Source organism: Diceros bicornis, chromosome 1, assembly GCF_020826845.1.
Source record: "Diceros bicornis minor isolate mBicDic1 chromosome 1, mDicBic1.mat.cur, whole genome shotgun sequence".
In the NCBI taxonomy this organism is placed as follows: domain Eukaryota; kingdom Metazoa; phylum Chordata; class Mammalia; order Perissodactyla; family Rhinocerotidae; genus Diceros; species Diceros bicornis.
The window spans coordinates 9,531,084-9,550,227 of NC_080740.1; the positions used below are offsets into that span (position 1 = coordinate 9,531,084).

The 19,144-nt window shown below is 42.4% G+C and overlaps 1 protein-coding gene across 1 annotated transcript in view; it reads left to right on the plus strand.

Annotated features, from left to right (window-relative positions):
- The window catches only part of RASGRF2 (Ras protein specific guanine nucleotide releasing factor 2), a 214,842-nt gene extending 195,954 nt beyond the window's left edge, over positions 1–18,888 (plus strand). Inside the window, exons 20-27 of the mRNA XM_058523902.1 lie at positions 428–488; positions 785–888; positions 2,242–2,326; positions 5,083–5,280; positions 9,994–10,073; positions 11,431–11,548; positions 12,124–12,192; positions 15,571–18,888. Coding sequence (XP_058379885.1) covers positions 428–488; positions 785–888; positions 2,242–2,326; positions 5,083–5,280; positions 9,994–10,073; positions 11,431–11,548; positions 12,124–12,192; positions 15,571–15,663 — 808 coding nt within the window. The 3' untranslated portion in view covers positions 15,664–18,888. The remainder of the gene's footprint in view (positions 1–427; positions 489–784; positions 889–2,241; positions 2,327–5,082; positions 5,281–9,993; positions 10,074–11,430; positions 11,549–12,123; positions 12,193–15,570) is intronic.
- Positions 18,889–19,144: the final 256 nt, after the last annotated feature.

The window sequence follows — 19,144 nt, forward strand, 5'->3', positions numbered from 1 at the left end:
GAGCGCGTGCACCCCAATCGCTTGTGCACCGGGCCGGTCCCCCGTCACTCATCCTATTTGAATCCCTGACTCACAGGATGTCCGAGTTCAACTGTAGATCCTCTTGGTAGCGCAGAGCCCACCAGTTCACCCTTAGTCTCCCTTTGATGGTCCGTGTTTGATTCACAACCGTGGATGTAACAAGTTGGCTCCTTGTTACAAGTCAGCTCTCTTGATAAGCCTCCAGTGTCTTTCACGTATTTGTCTGTTTCCCCAACCCCCTGTGTCCAGCTCAGGTCTCCACAGCCTCCAGCTGGCGGCACAGTCTCGCAGACTGAGCCCTCCAACTTTCCACCTAGTGAAAACCCAGCTGCATTTTGTCATTTCATTCCTACCATGTCTGCTTTCTTTTCATCGAGGCTATTTTGATTTTTTTTTTTTTTTTTAGGGCCCTTTCACAAGATGATCAAGATGACATCCACCTAAAATTAGAGGATATAATTCAACTGGTAAGTTCAGCCACAGTCTTATCCAGCACAATTATGTGCAAACTACCTCTCAAGGGCAAGCTGAACGCCTGTAACTGGTAACTGAGTACTTGACGAGATGTCCTGTTGAGGAAGCTCTGTGAGATGAACACATCCGGCTTGGGGTTCAGCAGTGGGTCCATGATATTAATGGTGGCTGATATTTCTGAGCTTTCACAGCTGGACTCCGTGATGGCCTTTGCACCTCAGCAGCTGCAGAGAGCTGATGGGAGCCTTGCTCCAAGGTATGTTTCATTCTCTGCCCTCATCTCTTGCAGATGGACTGTCCGAAGGCTGAGTGCTTTGAGACCTTGTCAGCCATGGAGCTGGCGGAGCAGATCACCCTCCTGGACCACATCGTTTTCAGAAGCATTCCCTACGAGTGAGTGCTGCCCTCCAAGAGCAGGGCCCTCTCAGGCGGGGCCAGCCCACTTAGAGTTGACATTAGTCCTAAGGCAGATGTGTGTGCCCAGAGGTGTGAGTCTTAACCCTAAGACGGTTTTGGTTCCAGTTTATGTTGGAAATACTGATATGGAAATACAGTTGGTCCTCCGTATCCGCGGGTTCCGCGTTTGTAGATTAAACCAACTTGGATCGAAAGGCCTGCAATGGTTGTGTCTATTTGAAGACTTGAGTTAGGAACCACAGTGCCTCTTTCCTGTCCCCCCACTTCCACCGCTGCCCTGCCACCACCTCCTGATTACCCTGCAGCACAGTGAGGATCTGGGAGGGAGAAGAACGTGACCTCTACGGAGGAGGAGAAAGAGCAAAGCCCAAACCTTCGTGTGTGCCCTTGATGTGGTCTCTTTCTGGGACCCTCTCCACCTCTCCTCCCTGTGCCCTGTGTGCTGGTGTGAACATCCACCAGGCATTTTCATCCGTGGAACTGGCACACCTTTGTCTCCAACAGCCTTGCAGGATGGCAGCAGTACCACCAACATCGAGGGACAAAGAACCTTGCACAGGGACTCCGTCAATCTTTCTGGATTAAGAATGTGTCAGAGTAATTTCATTTCAAGTTATTTTTTTAACGCCTCTACAAAATAATTCCCAGAGCTCCATCTTGATTGTCCCTTGCTTACCTTGATCTGTGACCTGCTCATTAGTGAAGTGAAGGAGCAGGCATATTATTTGAAAGACAGACCTTCCACCAGGCTGAGCTCCCACCACTGTAACTGCCATCTTCAGAGGAATGGGCTGAGAGTGGTAACAGGAGTGTGTGTGTGTTTCTTCAGCCCTTACCACATGTACTGTTCCCGGCTCTGAGGGAACAAAGGCAAGTTCCCGCCCGAGAAATTGATGTTCTCCTGGAGAATGTCAGAGCAAAGCAGAGGAAAACATGCTGTTCTTAATTACATTTCTGGTAGTGATGAATTTTTTGGAACTTCTGCTAAGGCTTAAAATTTTTTTAAGCTGATCCAGGGAAATAGTCTTGGTTTCTGAGTTAGTGCTTAATCTCTTTATTCCTCTTGAGTTGGTCATTGTTTTCCAGCATCAGAGAAGCCTTTATAATGATCCTAACAGGGACAAAGTTCCAGATGTTTATAAGAGAAAACTGGAAACTGAAGAATCTTTTGGCATCAAGAGGTGAAATGCTCAAGTTGAGCTGAAATTCACTTGAGAGGTGTTGGGCAATGTCTAGGTTAACATATATAATAGTCATGATAATTATTCAGGGTCATAGGCACCATTGAAAAAAATTTAATTGGTGTTGTATTTCATTTTGAACTTTCAGAGAATTTCTTGGGCAGGGGTGGATGAAGCTGGATAAAAATGAAAGAACACCTTACATTATGAAAACCAGCCAACACTTCAATGATGTGAGTAACCATAAAAATAACACCTTGGGTGTGTCACAGGAAGATGAATATCAAGGGCTTAAGACTCCTTCTCTGTGAAGCAAGTCTGCTACCCACTTTTTAACTAGAACTAATGGAATGTTAAAAACAAGCTTAAATCTTCTCTAAGGGCTCACAGTGATGTAGTCACTTCCAGTTAACTTGCAGGCATAAGAGATTCACTTTTTATGGTGCATGAATCTGGTAAGTGCTCAATAATGCACAGGTTTCTGCTGTTATTTTTGTCATAACCATCATTCCCTCGTGGTCATAGATTGACTAGTTCTAACAGAATGAACAGCACCTGCGTCACTGGCCCCTGGGGGTGCCGGTGACGGTAAGGTTGGGTTGGTGCAATGCCTCCTCATTACTGAACACTCAGCCCAGGTCACATTCCAGGGTTGGGGACCTCTAAGCATAATTACAGTGTTGCTGTGGCCATGTGCAATGGTGACCAGCTGTTGGTCCATCTCCCCGCCCTGCTTTCTTCTGCAGTAAGGTGGAGTTGCTTTTATACTCACCAATTCTAATTGGTTCTGTTCTAATGGTCTTAGTCCTGTGGTGGAGCTGCAGAAGTGGGAGGGTCTTCAGGTCTATCCAGGCAAAGGGAAGGTTCCCTTTCCAGTTCCGCTAAACTATAGCAAAAGGAATAATGATAATATTAAAAAAAAAAAAAAAAAAGACTACCAGGAACCCTGTAGGTAAATTAATAGGTCATCCAAAATCAAAATACAAATCAACAGCGTACGTTCCCAAGACAGTGGTTTGCACAGGGTCCCTGTGGAGTACGTATATGCTGAATGTTACCACATAATGAGCATCGATGCCACTGCTGCCTAAAGTACAGGACACATGGCTCATCTAGGCCACTCTCCGAGGGCAGAGCCCCTGCTGTGGAAAGTCAACCTCTAGTGCCTGTGTCGTATACACTTGAGATATAATGGACGCTCAAATCGGATGTTTAGTCCCAGGCTCCAGACCCATGTGTCTCCATTTGGATAGCCACTTGCCCTGTGCCCTCAATAGGTTGCAAATGGAACTTATCCTCAGCAGCTCCCAAACCTGCCAGGCCTGCGTCTTCATCTTACTCTCTGCTCTCAGTCTTGGGTGATGGCCTCACTGAATGCGCACTCACCCAAGCACGGAATCTAGAGGTCGTCTTTGGCTCCTGCTTCTCCCTTACCCGCCCCACCTCACCCCCTACTATATTAGTGAAGCTCAATCTGCGTACATCTCACGTTCTTCTTTCTCCTCCTTTCCCAGTGCTGTAACCTTGATTTGGCCTGTCATCCTTTTTGTCCAGGAGCTCCTAACTCACCATCCCCCCTGCCACCTCTCTGCCCTCCAACCCACTCCTCACACAGCGTCGTGGGAGTAACTTCTCTGAGAGGAAAATCTAATTATATGACTTTCTTTGATGAAATTCTGTCAGTGGCTTCCCCTCACCTTCAGGATAAGGTCCCAGCTGCTCAACCTGCCCTGTGAGAGCCCTGCCCACCTCTCATCCTCTCTCTCATGACACCTCATGCTCCTCAGACAGCTGCTGGATCCTCCAGCACACCATGCCTTTCGCCTCCGTCCCTTTGCAGGCCCTCTTTCACTTGGATTGAAAGCAGTGGCTAACTTCTGCTCATCCTTTAGGACTCAATACAGGCACGACCTCTTTCCACAAGCCCCCTCTCTGCTAACGAGACGCCCCATACTGCCTCCGTGTTCTCACACCCCTCCATGCAGACTTAGCTTTGCCTTTCACTGTGTGATATTTCCTTGTCTGTGACTGCCTCCCCTCACCTTCCCGCCTAACTCGGCTCCGTGCCTTAAGGTCAGGGATGCTGATGGATTTGTCTTTCCTGTTCCCAGAACATGAGAGAATGTCTGGTCCATACTTGGTGCTCAGTAGAAAATAATTTTTTTAATGAACATGCACAGTGACAAGTCTGAGGCACCATGAGATCTAAAATACTTAAGGAATTATCAAAGAAGGGGTGTACCCATCAGATTTAGTGTATGGATATAAGATTATGGACCCCGTATTCCCTTTGTTAGTAATCAATCGTATTCTGCCCTCTTCCTTTCCATATTCTAAGTGCTGAGCTTCTTATCTGCCTCTTTTTCTCGTGGCTTTCACTAATAGAGTGACAGTGCTTAGCCTTGAAACTGTAGGTCCTTTTAACTGCTGGTGGAAACATTTCAGCAAGATAAGAAGGAGAAATGTCCTGTCTTCTCCTGCACCTAAGTGTTTCTGGTTTGAGCGTCGGTCGGGTTAGAGTTCGGTTTGATTAGGGGTCAATGTGTTTTCTTTCTCTGTGAAGTGAGGCTTCCTAGAGCGAATATTCCCACACTGTTGGGGGCCGAGGAGCATGTGAAGAGGCCCCAAGAAGTGAAACCCACGATCTGCAAAGCTTGCCGTTCCTCCGGGGTTAGCTTGTTCTATTCCATTTCCTCCACAATCATTGGAAATAACTCCTTCATCAAAATCACTGGTTAACAAAGTCACCTCTTCCCCTAACAAGCTGATTCCAAACAAGCCCTCTCTTCATGCTGAGGATGAACAGGTGCTCGTTAGTTTATTATTACAGACTTTGGTCTCCTCAGAAAGTTGATGTCTAAATATGGACTGTGATCTCCACGTCCCTCAGCACCCTGCCTTCCTGACGATTCTACAGGTAATTCAGGTATTTTGCCTAAATGCTTGCATTGGCTCTGAGCTGCCTCTCTTGGCTTTTCTGTCATCTCAGATGAGTAACCTGGTGGCCTCGCAGATCATGAATTATGCCGACGTCAGCTCCCGGGCCAACGCGGTTGAGAAGTGGGTGGCGGTGGCAGACATCTGCCGATGCCTGCACAACTACAACGGCGTGCTGGAGATCACCTCGGCCCTGAACAGGAGTGCCATCTACAGGCTGAAGAAAACCTGGGCCAAGGTGTCCAAGCAGGTGAGCGTCAGCGTGCGACAGACACATCCCGCTGCCGAGAGGAGGAGAGGCTGGGAGACCAGAGCCAAGATACATGTTTCTAATCAGGAAATAATTAACTGAACTGAGCAGCTCAGTTGCCAAAGAAAGGTGCCAATGTGGGTAATTACTGTATTCTTACCACTTAATTGATTCCACTCATGTGCATTTCTAAACGGTTAATTAAGAAAAGAAAATACAACCCAAAACATTCATTATAACATATTTGGGAACAACCTCAGACAATGTGGTTCACAGTCAGGATTGTTTCCCGAATTCCTTAGAGAGGGCACAGTGATTCCATGTGAACACGTGATGTCTGGTGGGTCCAGTCTTTCTCCCCGAAATAAGAATGCAGGTGCCTTAGGGCCAAAAACCAGGGACAAAGGGCCTCAACATCACCTTTTTCTTTGTCATTGATGTAAAGTTTTGGCATAATGACTTAGATGTGTAAAAATATGATTTTCTTTTAATTGGACTCAGCTTGTTCATGCCTATTATTTTCATTCAGATAATTTAAAGATTCAAATTAAGTCACAGTTTTCCCCCTGCCCTGTCTCCTGGCCTTCCTCCTGGGTGTTGGTGGGTGTTGGGGGGGGGACCTCTTCTAGCTTGTGGGAGGCTGTGTGTACCCACTGGCCTCCTGTTGTTGCCTTTTGCTGCTTGGTCGTTGGCTGCAGGCCACCGTGAATTGCCTGTGCCCGGTGTTCGTGTGGTCACCTATCCCTCCCAGGAACGGGCACAGTCATTCACCCAGGGAGCTTGGCTGACCTCGCCTCCCCTTCAGCTCTCGTTGGCTCTGCTGATCCTCTGAGGTGGGGTGTGTCTGACCTCTGTTGCAGGCTGCCCTGCTGCTTGGCAATGCCTGGTGGGCAAGCTAACTCCTCATTAGTAGATAACTACCTTGGCCCTCTCAAAGGACCTTGGGGAATTTTCCGGGCTTCTCCATGGCCCATTGGTGCCAGAGGCTAGGAGGGTCTATGCCAGGCCCTCTCTGCCTAACCTTCCTCCAGAGACCACTATGCCTGCCTTGTTGAGACCACCCAAAGTTGGTGAAGGACATTTGCAGGGTGCCCGCCTCCGGGTTCCAGGCGGGAAGAAGAGCATATATTCTACCAACATTTCCTCAAAACTATCTGGTTTCTATTGCTCTCTGAGGATTTAAGCCCCCCTCAGAGACACTACTTCTTACCTTGTTCTATCTTCTTGTCCAGCTCCAAGTCTTTTTAACTCTTCGCTGTGTAGCAAGAAACCAAGCCTAAGTCATATCCTTAATTCCATCCACCCTCCTCATTACTTAGTAAAAATGCAGTGCTCTGAGGAGCCCAAATTTGGCCTCCTAGAACTCACCAAATCTTTTCCTGTGAACAAACCTGGACCTTGCAAATAAAAGCCACAGCTTTTATAAATACCCTTTAAGAAAAACTTTTAATGTTGAGATGATTGTAGATTCACATGTAGTTGTAAGGAATAATAGAGAGATTCCCCATACACCCTACACCCAGTGTCTCCCAATAGTAGCATCTTGCAAACTACAGATGATATCACTACCAGGAAATTAACATTAGTTAACATTAACATCCACCAACCTTATTCAGACTTTGCCAGTTTGACATGTACTCATGTGTGTATGTGTGTATTTAGTTTTATGCACTTTTATTACCTGGACTGACTCGTGACCACTACCACAGTCAGGAGACAGAACAGTTCGATTATGAGGATCCCTCATGCCACCCTTTTACAGCCACAGCCACTTAACTCCTGGCAACCACTAATCTGTTTTCCATTTCTATAAGGTTGTCATTTCAAAAATGTTATGTAAATGGAATCATACAGTATATGACATTTTGAGATTGCCTTTATTTTTTTACTCAAAATAATTCCCTTGAGATCCACTCAAGTCATTACATGTTTCAATACTTCATTTTCATTCCTTTTTATTGCTGAGTAGTACTCCATGGTATAGATATACCACATTTTGTTTAACCATTCACCCCTTGAAGGACATCTGGGTTGTTTCCAGTTTTTGGCTATTACAAATAAGGATGTTATGAACATTCATGTGTAGGTTTTGTGTGAATGTAAGTTTTCATTTCTCTGGGATAAATGCCCAAGAGTGCAACTGCTGGGTCTTGTGGTAATTGTGTGTTTAGTTTTATAAGAAACTGGCAAACTCTTTTCCAGAGTGGCAATGTGTCCTGTCAGCAATGTGTGAGTGAGTTTCTCACACATTCTTGCCAGCGTTTCTGGTTATTGCTATTTTTTATTTTAGCCACTGTGATATCTCACCATGGTTTTAATTTGCGTTTTCCTAATAGCTAATGATGTTAAACATCTTTTCATGTGCTTGTTTGCCATGTCTATCCTCTTCAATGAAATGTTTGCTCATATCTTCAGCTCATTTTTCAATTAGATTGTTTGTTTTTTTACCTTTGAGTTGAAAGTTCTTTCTGTATTCCTCCCACTTTATTCTTCTATTTCAAAATTATTTTAGCTACTCTAGGTTCTGTGAATTTCCATATAGAATAAAAACTATGTCTAAAAAAGACTTTATTGAGATTTTCATTAGAATTTCATTAAACCAATCAGTTTGGGGACAATTGGCATCTTGACTATGTTGAGTCTTCCAGCCCATAAACACAGTATGTCTCTCCATTTATTTAGGTTTTCTTTGCTTTCATCATCATTTTGCAGTTTTCCATGTATGAGTCTTCTATATATTTTGTTAGATTTATGCCTAAGTATTTAGTTTTCTTTGCAGAAATTTTAAATGTTATTGTGGTTTTAATTTTGGTTTTCGCATGTTCACTGTTAGTATATACAACTGTGGTTGGTTTTTGTGTGTTGGTCTTATATCTGCAACCTCAGTGAGCTCAAGTATTAGTTCTAGGAGCTTTTTTGTAGATTCCTTGGGATTCTCTATATGGACAATTATGTCACTTACAAATAGGAACAATCTTACTTCTTTCTTTCCAATTTGTATGTCTTTTATTTCCTTTTCTTGCCTTATTGCTCTGGCTAAAACTTCCAATACTATATTGAATAAGAGTGGTAAGAAAGGACATTCTTACCTTGTTCTTGATCTTGAGGGGAAAGCATTCAGTCTTTCACCTTTGGTGAAAGGATGGTCTTAGCTGTAGGTTTTTGTAAGTGCTCTTTATAAAATTGAGCAAGTTACCTTCTCTTCCTAGTTTTTTGATCGATTTTATGATGAATGGGTGTTGGAATACTGTTTTTAAAATGGGCTTCAAACAGCTATATTGGAATCGAGAAGCTGAACGTGGATACCTTTTTTGTGGCTAGGTTTTGCCTCCCCCTAACACAGTGGTGGCCACAGCCATTGGGCAGTGGATATAAAGAGCATATTATCCTGTCACACACATGTCATACTTCATCAAAGTCAGTAGGTCACTCCTCTGCCTTCTCTTTCCTTCTCCTTTCTCTGTTTCTCTTTTCCTCTGAAGTTGGCACCAAGGGATTCTTAAATCCTCTTTACGAAAACATTAGGCTTTCCCTGTAGTTGACTTAAGTGGTATGAATGTCTTTGATAGGATGCAGGTTTAGGATAATGGAATTGACTATGCAATAGGGATGATAAGACTAATATTGAAATTTTTTTTTCAAATTTTGAATGTACTACCTGTAGAGGCAATAAATGGAATATACCTTTTCAGTCACATGTATGGGTCCCTCAAAGTGGCTTTAGCATGGGTGATGGATTATCCTTCAGGGCCCAGCGCCTTAGTCTAGTCACGGTAGGTAGGACTTGGTTGTAGATATGCCCAGCTTCAGACACTTTTGGTAACACCATATGCTCTGTAGCTGTCTCCTCTCCAGATCTGAGTCCAGTCTGAGAGACATCCAGAAGGCCTGGTAGAGTATGCAGTCTGGAGCCCACCAAATGTGGTCTGTGGCTGTAGGGAAGACGGTATTTCTGCAGCTTCTTTGAGCCAAGGCCAGCCCTGTGCCAGGCAGGAGGCCTTCCTGGCCCCATCTCATCCCTCCAACCCTCTACCCCTGCCCAAGCCTTGCTGGCTGTCTTCTCCCAGAGTCCTCAGAACCAGAACTGAGGGTGGGTATTACTGGGAGTGGGTCATCATTCCCAAGGACCACCCCACCGTTCTCCCATGTCCATGGAAGAAACTTCAGACCAATGTCAACAATTTTACTTCTTGGTAAATATGAGTTATACTTTTCTAACAAATTGATGAAGATGATCACAAAAGAAAGGATTTGGAGTAGAGGATATTGGTTGGTTAATAGCCAAGCAATCAAATATGTGCTTTGAGGATTTGGAAATCAACACTCACAAAGATTCATCATGAAAACTCCCTGACAAGAGACCTCTCCTTTAAGATTCCACATTCAACATGTGCTTTTTGTCTTTCTAAGTCCCTAAGTTTCCCATACATTTCAATTTTTCTTTTCTATGCATTTTCCTCTCTTTTTGGCTACATGATATGTAATCACTTTCTCTTCTCCACATGTTCTTTTTTTTGTTTAACATCTAATCTAAACCTAATACCCCACGTCTACACTTTGAAAGTCAGATTAAGTCACACAAAATTATATCACATGACAAAAGTCTGGCACATGTTACTGTAGAAGAGAATTGAGCATCTTTAGGAAACTCACCCATCTTATCAGACCATAAGAGTGTTTTCGTGACGTACTAAGTTATTTGTTTCTTTCTAGACAAAAGCTCTAATGGACAAACTTCAGAAGACTGTTTCATCTGAAGGAAGATTTAAAAATCTCAGAGAAACCCTTAAAAAGTATGTTTATCTTAATTGTTAAATTATTCATAACTCAAAAGTATATTTAAATAATTTGTATAGTATACAAATAATGGCCTACCTCCTACTTTGCTTTGAAAAAAAAATGGGAAACAACTTCCATCACCTAGGTATTTTTCTGATTTTCCTTTTCATTTAGAATATTGTGTATACAGAAAGTGTCTTACAGATATACCCACGGTATACAGAGTATTACAAATAAGAAGAAAATATCACCATAGTCAATCAAACTATCTTTTACTATAAAATGTTTCTTGATTTGGTATTTTGTAATCTAAACACAATGATTTACTGTGATTTTTTATTTAAATATTCCAGTAGCTATTGGCTATTGTTATTTATTTTTGGCCTTTTATTGCTGGATCATTCCTTCTTTCTACACACACACACATACACACACACACAGGGAAAGGGGGAGAGAGAGAGAGAGAGATTGACAGAGAGAGAAGAAGATCTGTCTGCAGCTGGTTTTCTTATGATCTACCACATGTATTTGACTCACTCTGGGAAAACATTAGTCCTGTGATGCCGTGAGTGAGAGAAAGACTCCCAGTAACAACAACCACAATAGAACAAGAACTAGTCACTGAATACTTACCAAATGGTAGACTCCATGTGAAATGCTTGATGTGTCTTATTTAAGCCTCACAACGAACTAAAGAGATAAGTTTTATTGTCTCCATGTTACAGTTGAGGAGACTGGTTCAGAGAGTTCGCCCAGCATCCCTTAGAAAGTGGGTCAAGCTAGGTCTCGACTCCAGTTCTTGCAGATCAAAAGGCCGTGTTCTCAGCCTCAGGGCTCTTTGAGAAGTCCAAGTGCATCCCCCTTCCAAAAAAACAAAGTCTCACTTTGGTGTGCAGTTGTGATGTTAATTAAGTCTGTATCTTCTAAAACAGTTACATACTAACTAAAACAAGTTTTACAATCTCTAAGCACATTGATTTTTCCATCCAGTTCTTTAAGGCTGAATGTTTGCGCTTTATTGAGGTGAGAGCAGAGGGTTTTCTGTCTGTTTTTACCCCTTAGAGAAGTGTCACCAGTTTACAAGTACTGCAAACAAGGACTGCTGGCAAATGTTTTGTATTTGCCTACAAGACATCCTGTTTGAACGTGCTATTGTCTCAAACACACGGGAAAGCATGGGCTATAATTTTGTATTATATTCTATTGTCAGATGCATTTGAAACTGTGCATATCATGAGTGTGCTTCTGAAAATGGAATTAAAAGACTTCGTTCTTCAGGGTTGAAGCAGCACAGTTGCTCCCTGTTTAAATGGGGAGGGACGTCAGCGTTTGTGTGAATGGGCGTGAGATCAGTACCTCTTGGTCTTGCAGTTGTAACCCCCCCGCTGTTCCTTATCTGGGGATGTACCTGACAGACCTGGCGTTTATTGAAGAAGGAACACCAAACTTTACTGAGGAAGGCCTTGTCAATTTCTCCAAAATGAGAATGGTAGGTGATAATTTCATAATCAGCCTGTTTCAGTGACTTCAGTGGCTTATGGAGAAGAGGCTAAGTCAAGAAAGTCACTGTTTGCTTTTTAATCTCGTTGTAGAAGAGGTGGTGGACACTGGGTCTAATGCCTGATGTTGGCTGATTGAGGAGATTTTTGGCAGGGTCATTTCAGCTTGCAGTCTGGGCAAAATGGGTGGTGGATAAGCCTCCGGGGTGACTTCCTAAGACTGACCAGTGATGGACAGATGCTGAAGGCTTCTTGCTGGACAGCTGGGTTCTGAGCACCAAGTTAGAAGCGAGGAGCCCATGGACCATAGCACTCAGAGCTCGCCACTCCCCCGCCCGAGGCCACCCAGTGCCAGCTGTTTCCTTGATTGGGAATTCAGTATCTTCTTGCTGTTAGTGTTTCATGTGGCTCATTCAGGGGCCAGAAAGCCTTGGGCATAGAGAATGGTCGGGCAGGGCTCCAGCTGCCTCCCTGGAGAAGGTAACTGACTCCTCCGGGGAGGCCCTGGGAGAAGGTGCTGCAATACAGGCAAGTACTTCCTTTGCCTTTGTTGTTTCTCCGTTAGATATCACACATCATCAGAGAGGTACGCCAGTTCCAGCAGACTTCCTACCGAATAGACCATCAGCCAAAGGTAATATCTTGTGACTGTAAGGGAATTCAATAAAGAAAAAGGTGGAAATTCATGAATGAGACGCAGCAGTAGAGTTGGTCAGTAATACCAAAAGCTGACTCACAGAAAAGACCAATAAAAGAGACAAATCTTTGGCAACTCTGATTAGGAAAAAAAAAGAAAGAAGATGAAAAGAACATCAATTCATCATCAAGTTCTATCAATTTTACATCGTGTATTTCTCATGAATCTGTCTACACCACCACCACCCCTGGTCCAAACTACCAAAATCTGTTACCTGGGCTGCTTGCATTCACTCTAGAATGCAAAATCCATTCTACAAATTACAGCCAGATAGAACTCTCTGAAACACAAAGTGGAGTATGTCTGCCCCTTGCATAAAATATTTTATTGGTTTCCCATTGCCCTTAGGATAAAGAAAGAAAAAAATCTTGATGTGTCCAAGAAGTAGTGCATTATGTAGCCCCTACTCATCTTTCAAGATTCATCTCACATCATCTACCCTCTTACTCTCTCCATCCCAGCCAGAACTGTTTTTTTTTTTCTTTTTTTTTTCATTTTCTAATAGACATTATTTTTTAGAATCCTTTTAACTTTATAGAAAATTTGAGAAGGTAGTACAGAAGATTCCCATATAACTCAGAGCCAGTTTTCCCTATTATTTTATGGAACTTGACAGGCTTATCCTGAAATATATAAGGAAGCTTAGATAGGCAAACAGAAAAAGACTCTTTGAAAAATAAGAAGAGTAAAGGAGAGCTTTCCCTACGAGATACAGACACATGTCCTAAAACTACAGTGAATGGAACAGGACTATATTGGCACAAGAATACAAATTTAGTGGAGCAGGATAAAGTTCAGATGCAGATTTTGTCTATATGAAAATCTAATATGGGATAAAGGGGGCATTTAAAGAAAGTACCAGAAAGAAATTAACCATTCAGTAAATGGAATAGGAATTTTGGCTCTCCATCTTATTCCATTCACAAAAATAAATTCCAGATGTGTTCATTACCTAAATATAAAAATAAATATTAAATTATTTGAATAAAATATAGGACAAAATATTCATGACCCTTGGATGCAAAGACCTTCTTAAGCACAGAATGCAAAAACTGTAAAAAACAAGTTGATAAAGTTTGCTGCATCAAAATTAAAAACTTCTATATGACAAAAGGCAGTTATTTAAAAAGTCAAAATACAAGCAGTAAAGATGAGGAGACAATATTTTTAACATATAAAACAGAGACAGAATTAGAAGCATTCCTATAAATCTATAAGAAAAGCATAAACAACTCAATAGAAAAATTGGCAAAGCTATGAACAGGTAACTCACAGAAAAAAAATTAAAATGGCCAATAAACATTTGAAAAATGCTTAACTTCATTGGTAAGAAGAAAAAAATGCAAATTATAATGAGGCATCATTTTCACCTTTCAGATAAACAAAATTTTAAAATAATGATGATACTAAACGTTACTTAGGGTATAGGATAATAGATCCTCTCACAAACTATAGGTACAGCAGTTTGGGAGGTCATTTTACATCATCTTTTAAAATTAAAAATTCATGTACTGAGTAACCAGAACTCTTATACATTGCTGGTGAGAGTAACGTGGTGCAACCACTTTGAAAAACTGTGTCATTTGGAGGTTACTTAAAACGTTAAATATGCATCTACATTATGACCCAGCAATTTCTCTCCTATGTATTTATATCCAAGGGGAAGTAAAAACATGCCCATTAAAAGTCTTGTATAAAACATTCATAGCATTTCCTTTTTTTTTTGCTGAGGAAGACCAGCCCTGAGCTAACATCTATTGCCAATCCTCCTCCTTTTTTTTTTTTTTCCTTTTTTCTCCCCAAAGCCCCAGTAGATAGTTGTACGTTATAGTTGCACCTCCTTCTAGTTGCTGTATGTGGGACACGGCCTCAACATGGCCGGAGAAGCGGTGCATCGGTGCGCGCCCGGGATCTGAACCTGGGCCGCTAGTACCAGAGCTCAAGCACTTAACCACTAAGCCACAGGGCTGGCCCCGTAGCATTTCTTAATAATAGTCAAAAACTGGAAACAGCCCAGGTGTCCATAAATAAGTGAATGGATAAACAAATTGTGGTGTATCCATACAGTGGAATACAACTCAGCAATGAGAGGACAGACTACTGCTACATGCCACAACACAGATGAATCTCAACACATTATGCTGAGCGAAAGACGCTAGACGGAAAAGGGTACACATGTAGGGGCCGGCCCGGTGGCACAAGCGGTTAAGTGCGCGCGCTCTGCTGTGGCAGCCTGGGGTTCGCCAGTTAGGATCCCAGGCACGCACCAATGCACCGCTTGTCAAGCCATGCTGTGGCGGCGTCCCATATAAAGTAGAGGAAGATGGGCACGGATGTTAGCCCAGGGCCAGTCTTCCTCAGCAAAAAAAAGAGGAAGATTAGCAGATGTTAGCTCAGGGCCGATCTTCCTCACACACAAAAAAAAGAGTACATATGTATGATTCCATTTACATGAGTTCTAGAGTAGACAAAATGAATCGTGGTGGTAGGAATCAGAGCAGAGGTTGCTGCTGGGAGCAGATTGACTGGGAAGCTGCATGAGAGAACTTTTTGGGTGATAGAATTGTTCTGTATCGTGATATGTATGTAAGTTACATGGGTGTATATATTTGTCAAAACTGATCAAACTATTAATTTTACTTGTGTGTGTTATATCTCAATAAAAATAAAGAAATAGTTTCATGGAAATACCCCATGCCCCAACATTCTCATTTCGGTGTCATTTCCTTTCATTTCCTTTCCTGTCTACCCAAGAGGAACATTCACACGTGAGCACTAGGAAGCAGGCTAGCAAGGATTTCACTGTAGCTTTGCGTAATACCCAGATATTTACAGCACCTAAGCATCCCTCAATATGAGAGCATTACATAAACTCTGATATGTCACACTAGTCATACTGTCCAACAGTTAGAGCTCTATGTACTGGCCTGGGGAGCTCTCCACGACTTATAGTTAAGAGATGGAAGCAGAATAAAATGTACAGTGTGATACCACTTATGATTATAAGGGGAAGAAAGATTTCTGTAAGTGCATGTAACATCTGGAAAGACAGTAGAACATTTGGGAGAATACAAAGCAAATGTAAACAGTGGTGCCTTTTGAGGGAAGTGCCTGGGGTTGGGAGTTGGGAGAGGACTAGAGACGTTTGATTTTTTTTTTTTTTTACAACGAGAAGATATTCATGATTTTCTTTTTAGTTACGTGAAATTTTTCAGTGTTTAAGAGAAAATGTTGAATTGTGTCAGATTCCATTCAGAAAATGTACATACTGGTGTTCTGAAAGAACTAAAAGCCAGGATTTCCCTTTTTCTCCAGGTCACTCAGTACTTGCTTGACAAAGCCCTTATCATAGATGAAGATACGCTGTATGAGCTGTCGCTAAAAATCGAACCTCGGCTCCCTGCTTGAGGATTCGGCCTTGCCCCTGAATCCATCGAATTTTCATGGAAAGCAGGATGGACAGAACTGTGCATGCCATGCCTCCCATGGTGCAGCAAGGACCGGGGATGGAGACGAAGCCAGTATCCCTTGTCCACAGAAGAAGCCAGAACCGAACTGGACTTCTGTTGTCTCCAGGCAGGGGAGCCCAGCTGTTTGGGGTCAAAGACAGACTCGGGTGGGAAGGTGAAAAGATTGCTATTTGGTAAAGCTGATGGCATGTTTTGCACAAGGGAATGTAAGATGGGAGATGCTGGTAGGCATTGTAATGAAGCAGGTAAGAAGATAAATTTCAAGCCTGCCACATGTTCTGTTAGAACTCAGGGACAAGGATCCATGGAAAAGACCTGTGATGTTTCTCTGCCACTTTACTGGCCTGGGTATACCCACCAATATCCTCCTAGGATTTAACTGCTTCCTTTACGTTTCCCTTGTTACAAGCTTCCAGAAAAGCCGAGGCTTCCTCTGTAGGGATGGACTAACACATAAGCACTTTCAGTCTACAGCATGTGCATGGTCTTCAGTGCATCATAGACATTTATATTGGAGGAATAGCATGTTCTGAAACTGCTTTTTCAGTCCTTAGGCAACAGGACATTAAAGACAGGATGAAAAACAAGTGGACTGTATGTAACACTTCCTTAATTAAGAACTCAGTGGGCTGTGCCCTCGGGATTCCAGCCAGTGGCCCTCTTGAGGTGGTGGTGGGGGCTTCTTCCTGTGGCTGTGGTGCCCAAGAGGCCAATGCCCTTGCAGAGGCAGGTGCAGAGTTTGCAAAAGAGTGCCCCGGGCACCTCACCGGCCGAACTGTGGGATAAGACAGAACGCCACAGAGTGCGGTGGGAGGAGCAGGTTTCGATGTGAATTGAAAAGATACCCCCCTCATAGTAATGTGGGAATCTGTTCTGATTTGCGCAAACCATTCTTCGGCTCACTATGAACATCGGTTGCATTTTTTAAAAAGTTGTTCAGTGGGATTTTCTTTTTAAAACCCACACTTCTGTGTGCTGTTGGTAGACAGTTCTTCCCCAGTCATCTTTGTTTGTAAATTTCGAGATATTTCTGAGTGAAAATATTGTCAGTATGTGGGAAATGGGCCCAGCCACTCAACAGCTCTCTGTCACAAAACTTAATGCAGGAGTGGGTCCTGCTACCCTAGGCTGGGGAGTGACCTCACGTTTCCCAGGATTGTTGGTTATCGAAGATATAGGGCTATCTCATGTTTACCTCCCTCTTCTCTTCTCAGGGAGACCTCTGCTTTAAAAGAAGGAAGAGAAAAAATACAAAGTTATTGTTACCTGAATTGCACCTGACATTTTCTCTTAGAGGCATGAAGCGTGTTGATGCTGTCAGTGAAACAATTGATCTGTCTGGCTGTTTTCCCTCTTTCTTTGTACTTTAATTATGTTGTTAGAGCTAACAGCTGACTAATAAATTCAACTTGCTGGGTCATAAGACCCAGTGGAAGTGCTAGCATTGATAATGTACCATAGAGGTGGAGAATGTATGTTTTTGCTGCACGGTAAGGGCCATCTCTGTACATAAATCTATAGTGAAATATCAAGTAAGTACAAGAAAATATTATAATATTTGAAGACCATTCCAAAAATATTTCCAATAGCTCATATTAGCCAACAGTGTAGCACTAAACCCAAAGAGGGTTACTTATGGATGCTTTATTTTTCTTTTTTAAAAAAAGTTGCTTGTTTGTTCTTCTTCGTTTCAAATAAGAGGTTGATGCATCTTGATGCATGATCAGAAGCATGTGTTGTTTAGATCCTAACGATGCATAACTTGCAATTCATTTCTCAGTGTTCAGAAACTGAGGGTTTGAACTAATATATGTCCATTGCATCAAACACCTCAAAGTCTCGCAGAAGAAAAGGAAAGGAAAGGTTAACTTTCTTGGCTCAAAAATATAGTCTTGGAAAGTGAACTAAAACCAGGGCAAATCAGTGAAGGGCCACACATAGGAGTTTCAGGCAAAACAAAACGTGTGGAAAGGTCAACGCACTCAACTCGGCCTGGGTGTCCCCAAGTTCTTCTAGAGGGGAGAGGGTGGTTCTGAGTGCACTTTCCCTGGAAGTTTGGACTCTTACTTCTCTTACCCAAATGTGCCAGAGGCACTGCAGCCATTCTTATTAAAGAAAGATAGGAGGTAGAGGAATTTCCAGATGCTCCTCCCCTTTCGGGAAGGCAGGTTTTCCTCAACTAGTGGCAAAGCTTTCACACCTATTTCCTGCAGAATGTTGGAAGCGCCCCCGGGGCCAGCGGTGGGCACTGTCAGCTGCTATGCTGTCAGCGTTTTATTGCGAGTTACACGGACCTCCCAAGTCCCGGAGTCTGAAGCCTTGCTGGAGCTGCAGGAGAAAGAATGCCTCCTCCAGGGGAGCTCCTTTGACGACTTGCACCATTTCTGGGCCAGCGGGAATAGGAATGCACATGTTTTAAAAACCTCAATTTGGTCACATTTAAAATCCCCAAGAGCAGTTTGCCATGTTTCTTCTGATTGTTAAAGTGCCCATCCTCTTCTGCCTTTCAAGCTTTGTGTGTATTGTTAGAGCGTGCACTCCCAGCTGTGTCCGCCTGTATTCCATTATATGAGACCCATTTCTAAGAGTAGATGGGATGTCAGCCTCCAACGGCCAAGTAGCAAACACTTACATTATTGCAAAATTAACCTAGAAAATAGAAGTAAAATCCAATTTCATGCTTTCAGATGAATACCCACATTTTGTGCTGTCAATGAAGTTATCTTAGGGCTTTTAGAGGATGCCTTTGGTTATTAACTAAGACATCCAGTTTTGCTACAGGGACAAATCTCTTACTTAAGCCAATATATTATGTGACAGATTCAGGCATGAAGTTGAATGTTGTCACTTTTCCTTAGTGTTCTCTGAAGGAATTTAAAGTGGGAATTTTAAACTACTGTTGCAATATTTTCAAGTGGCTCTCACACAAAGTCCCCATTACTGTTTGTTAAATTTCAGTATATCTTAAAGTACTACTTAAAAACAAATGAAACTCAGAGATACCGAATAACCTGGAAGAGAACAATCCATTACGTTCCAGTGTGGAGCGTGTATATGATGGACCAGCACCTTTTCCTCTCTCATGGTTTTATACGGGGCAAAACCTTGGGGTGACATTGATCGGGCCACTTTTAAATTCTTATCTAAAAAGAGTAATGCGATAGAAGGGTTATTCCCAATAAAATTAACTTTTATTTTAAAACAAAGTATTTTATTTAACTTTTCAAAATTTGATTTTGTTTTCTCTGAAAAAAGTCTTTCCTTTCACTTTAAAGTGTAAGATTTTTTTTTTATCCACCTTGTAAAGTTTACCATTTTTACTACTATTGAAATGGGATAAAAGATAACATATTATTTATGGCTAAAGAATGGAGCCAGGCTAATGTCCACAGCCAGAAGAATAAATGAATATAATTCAT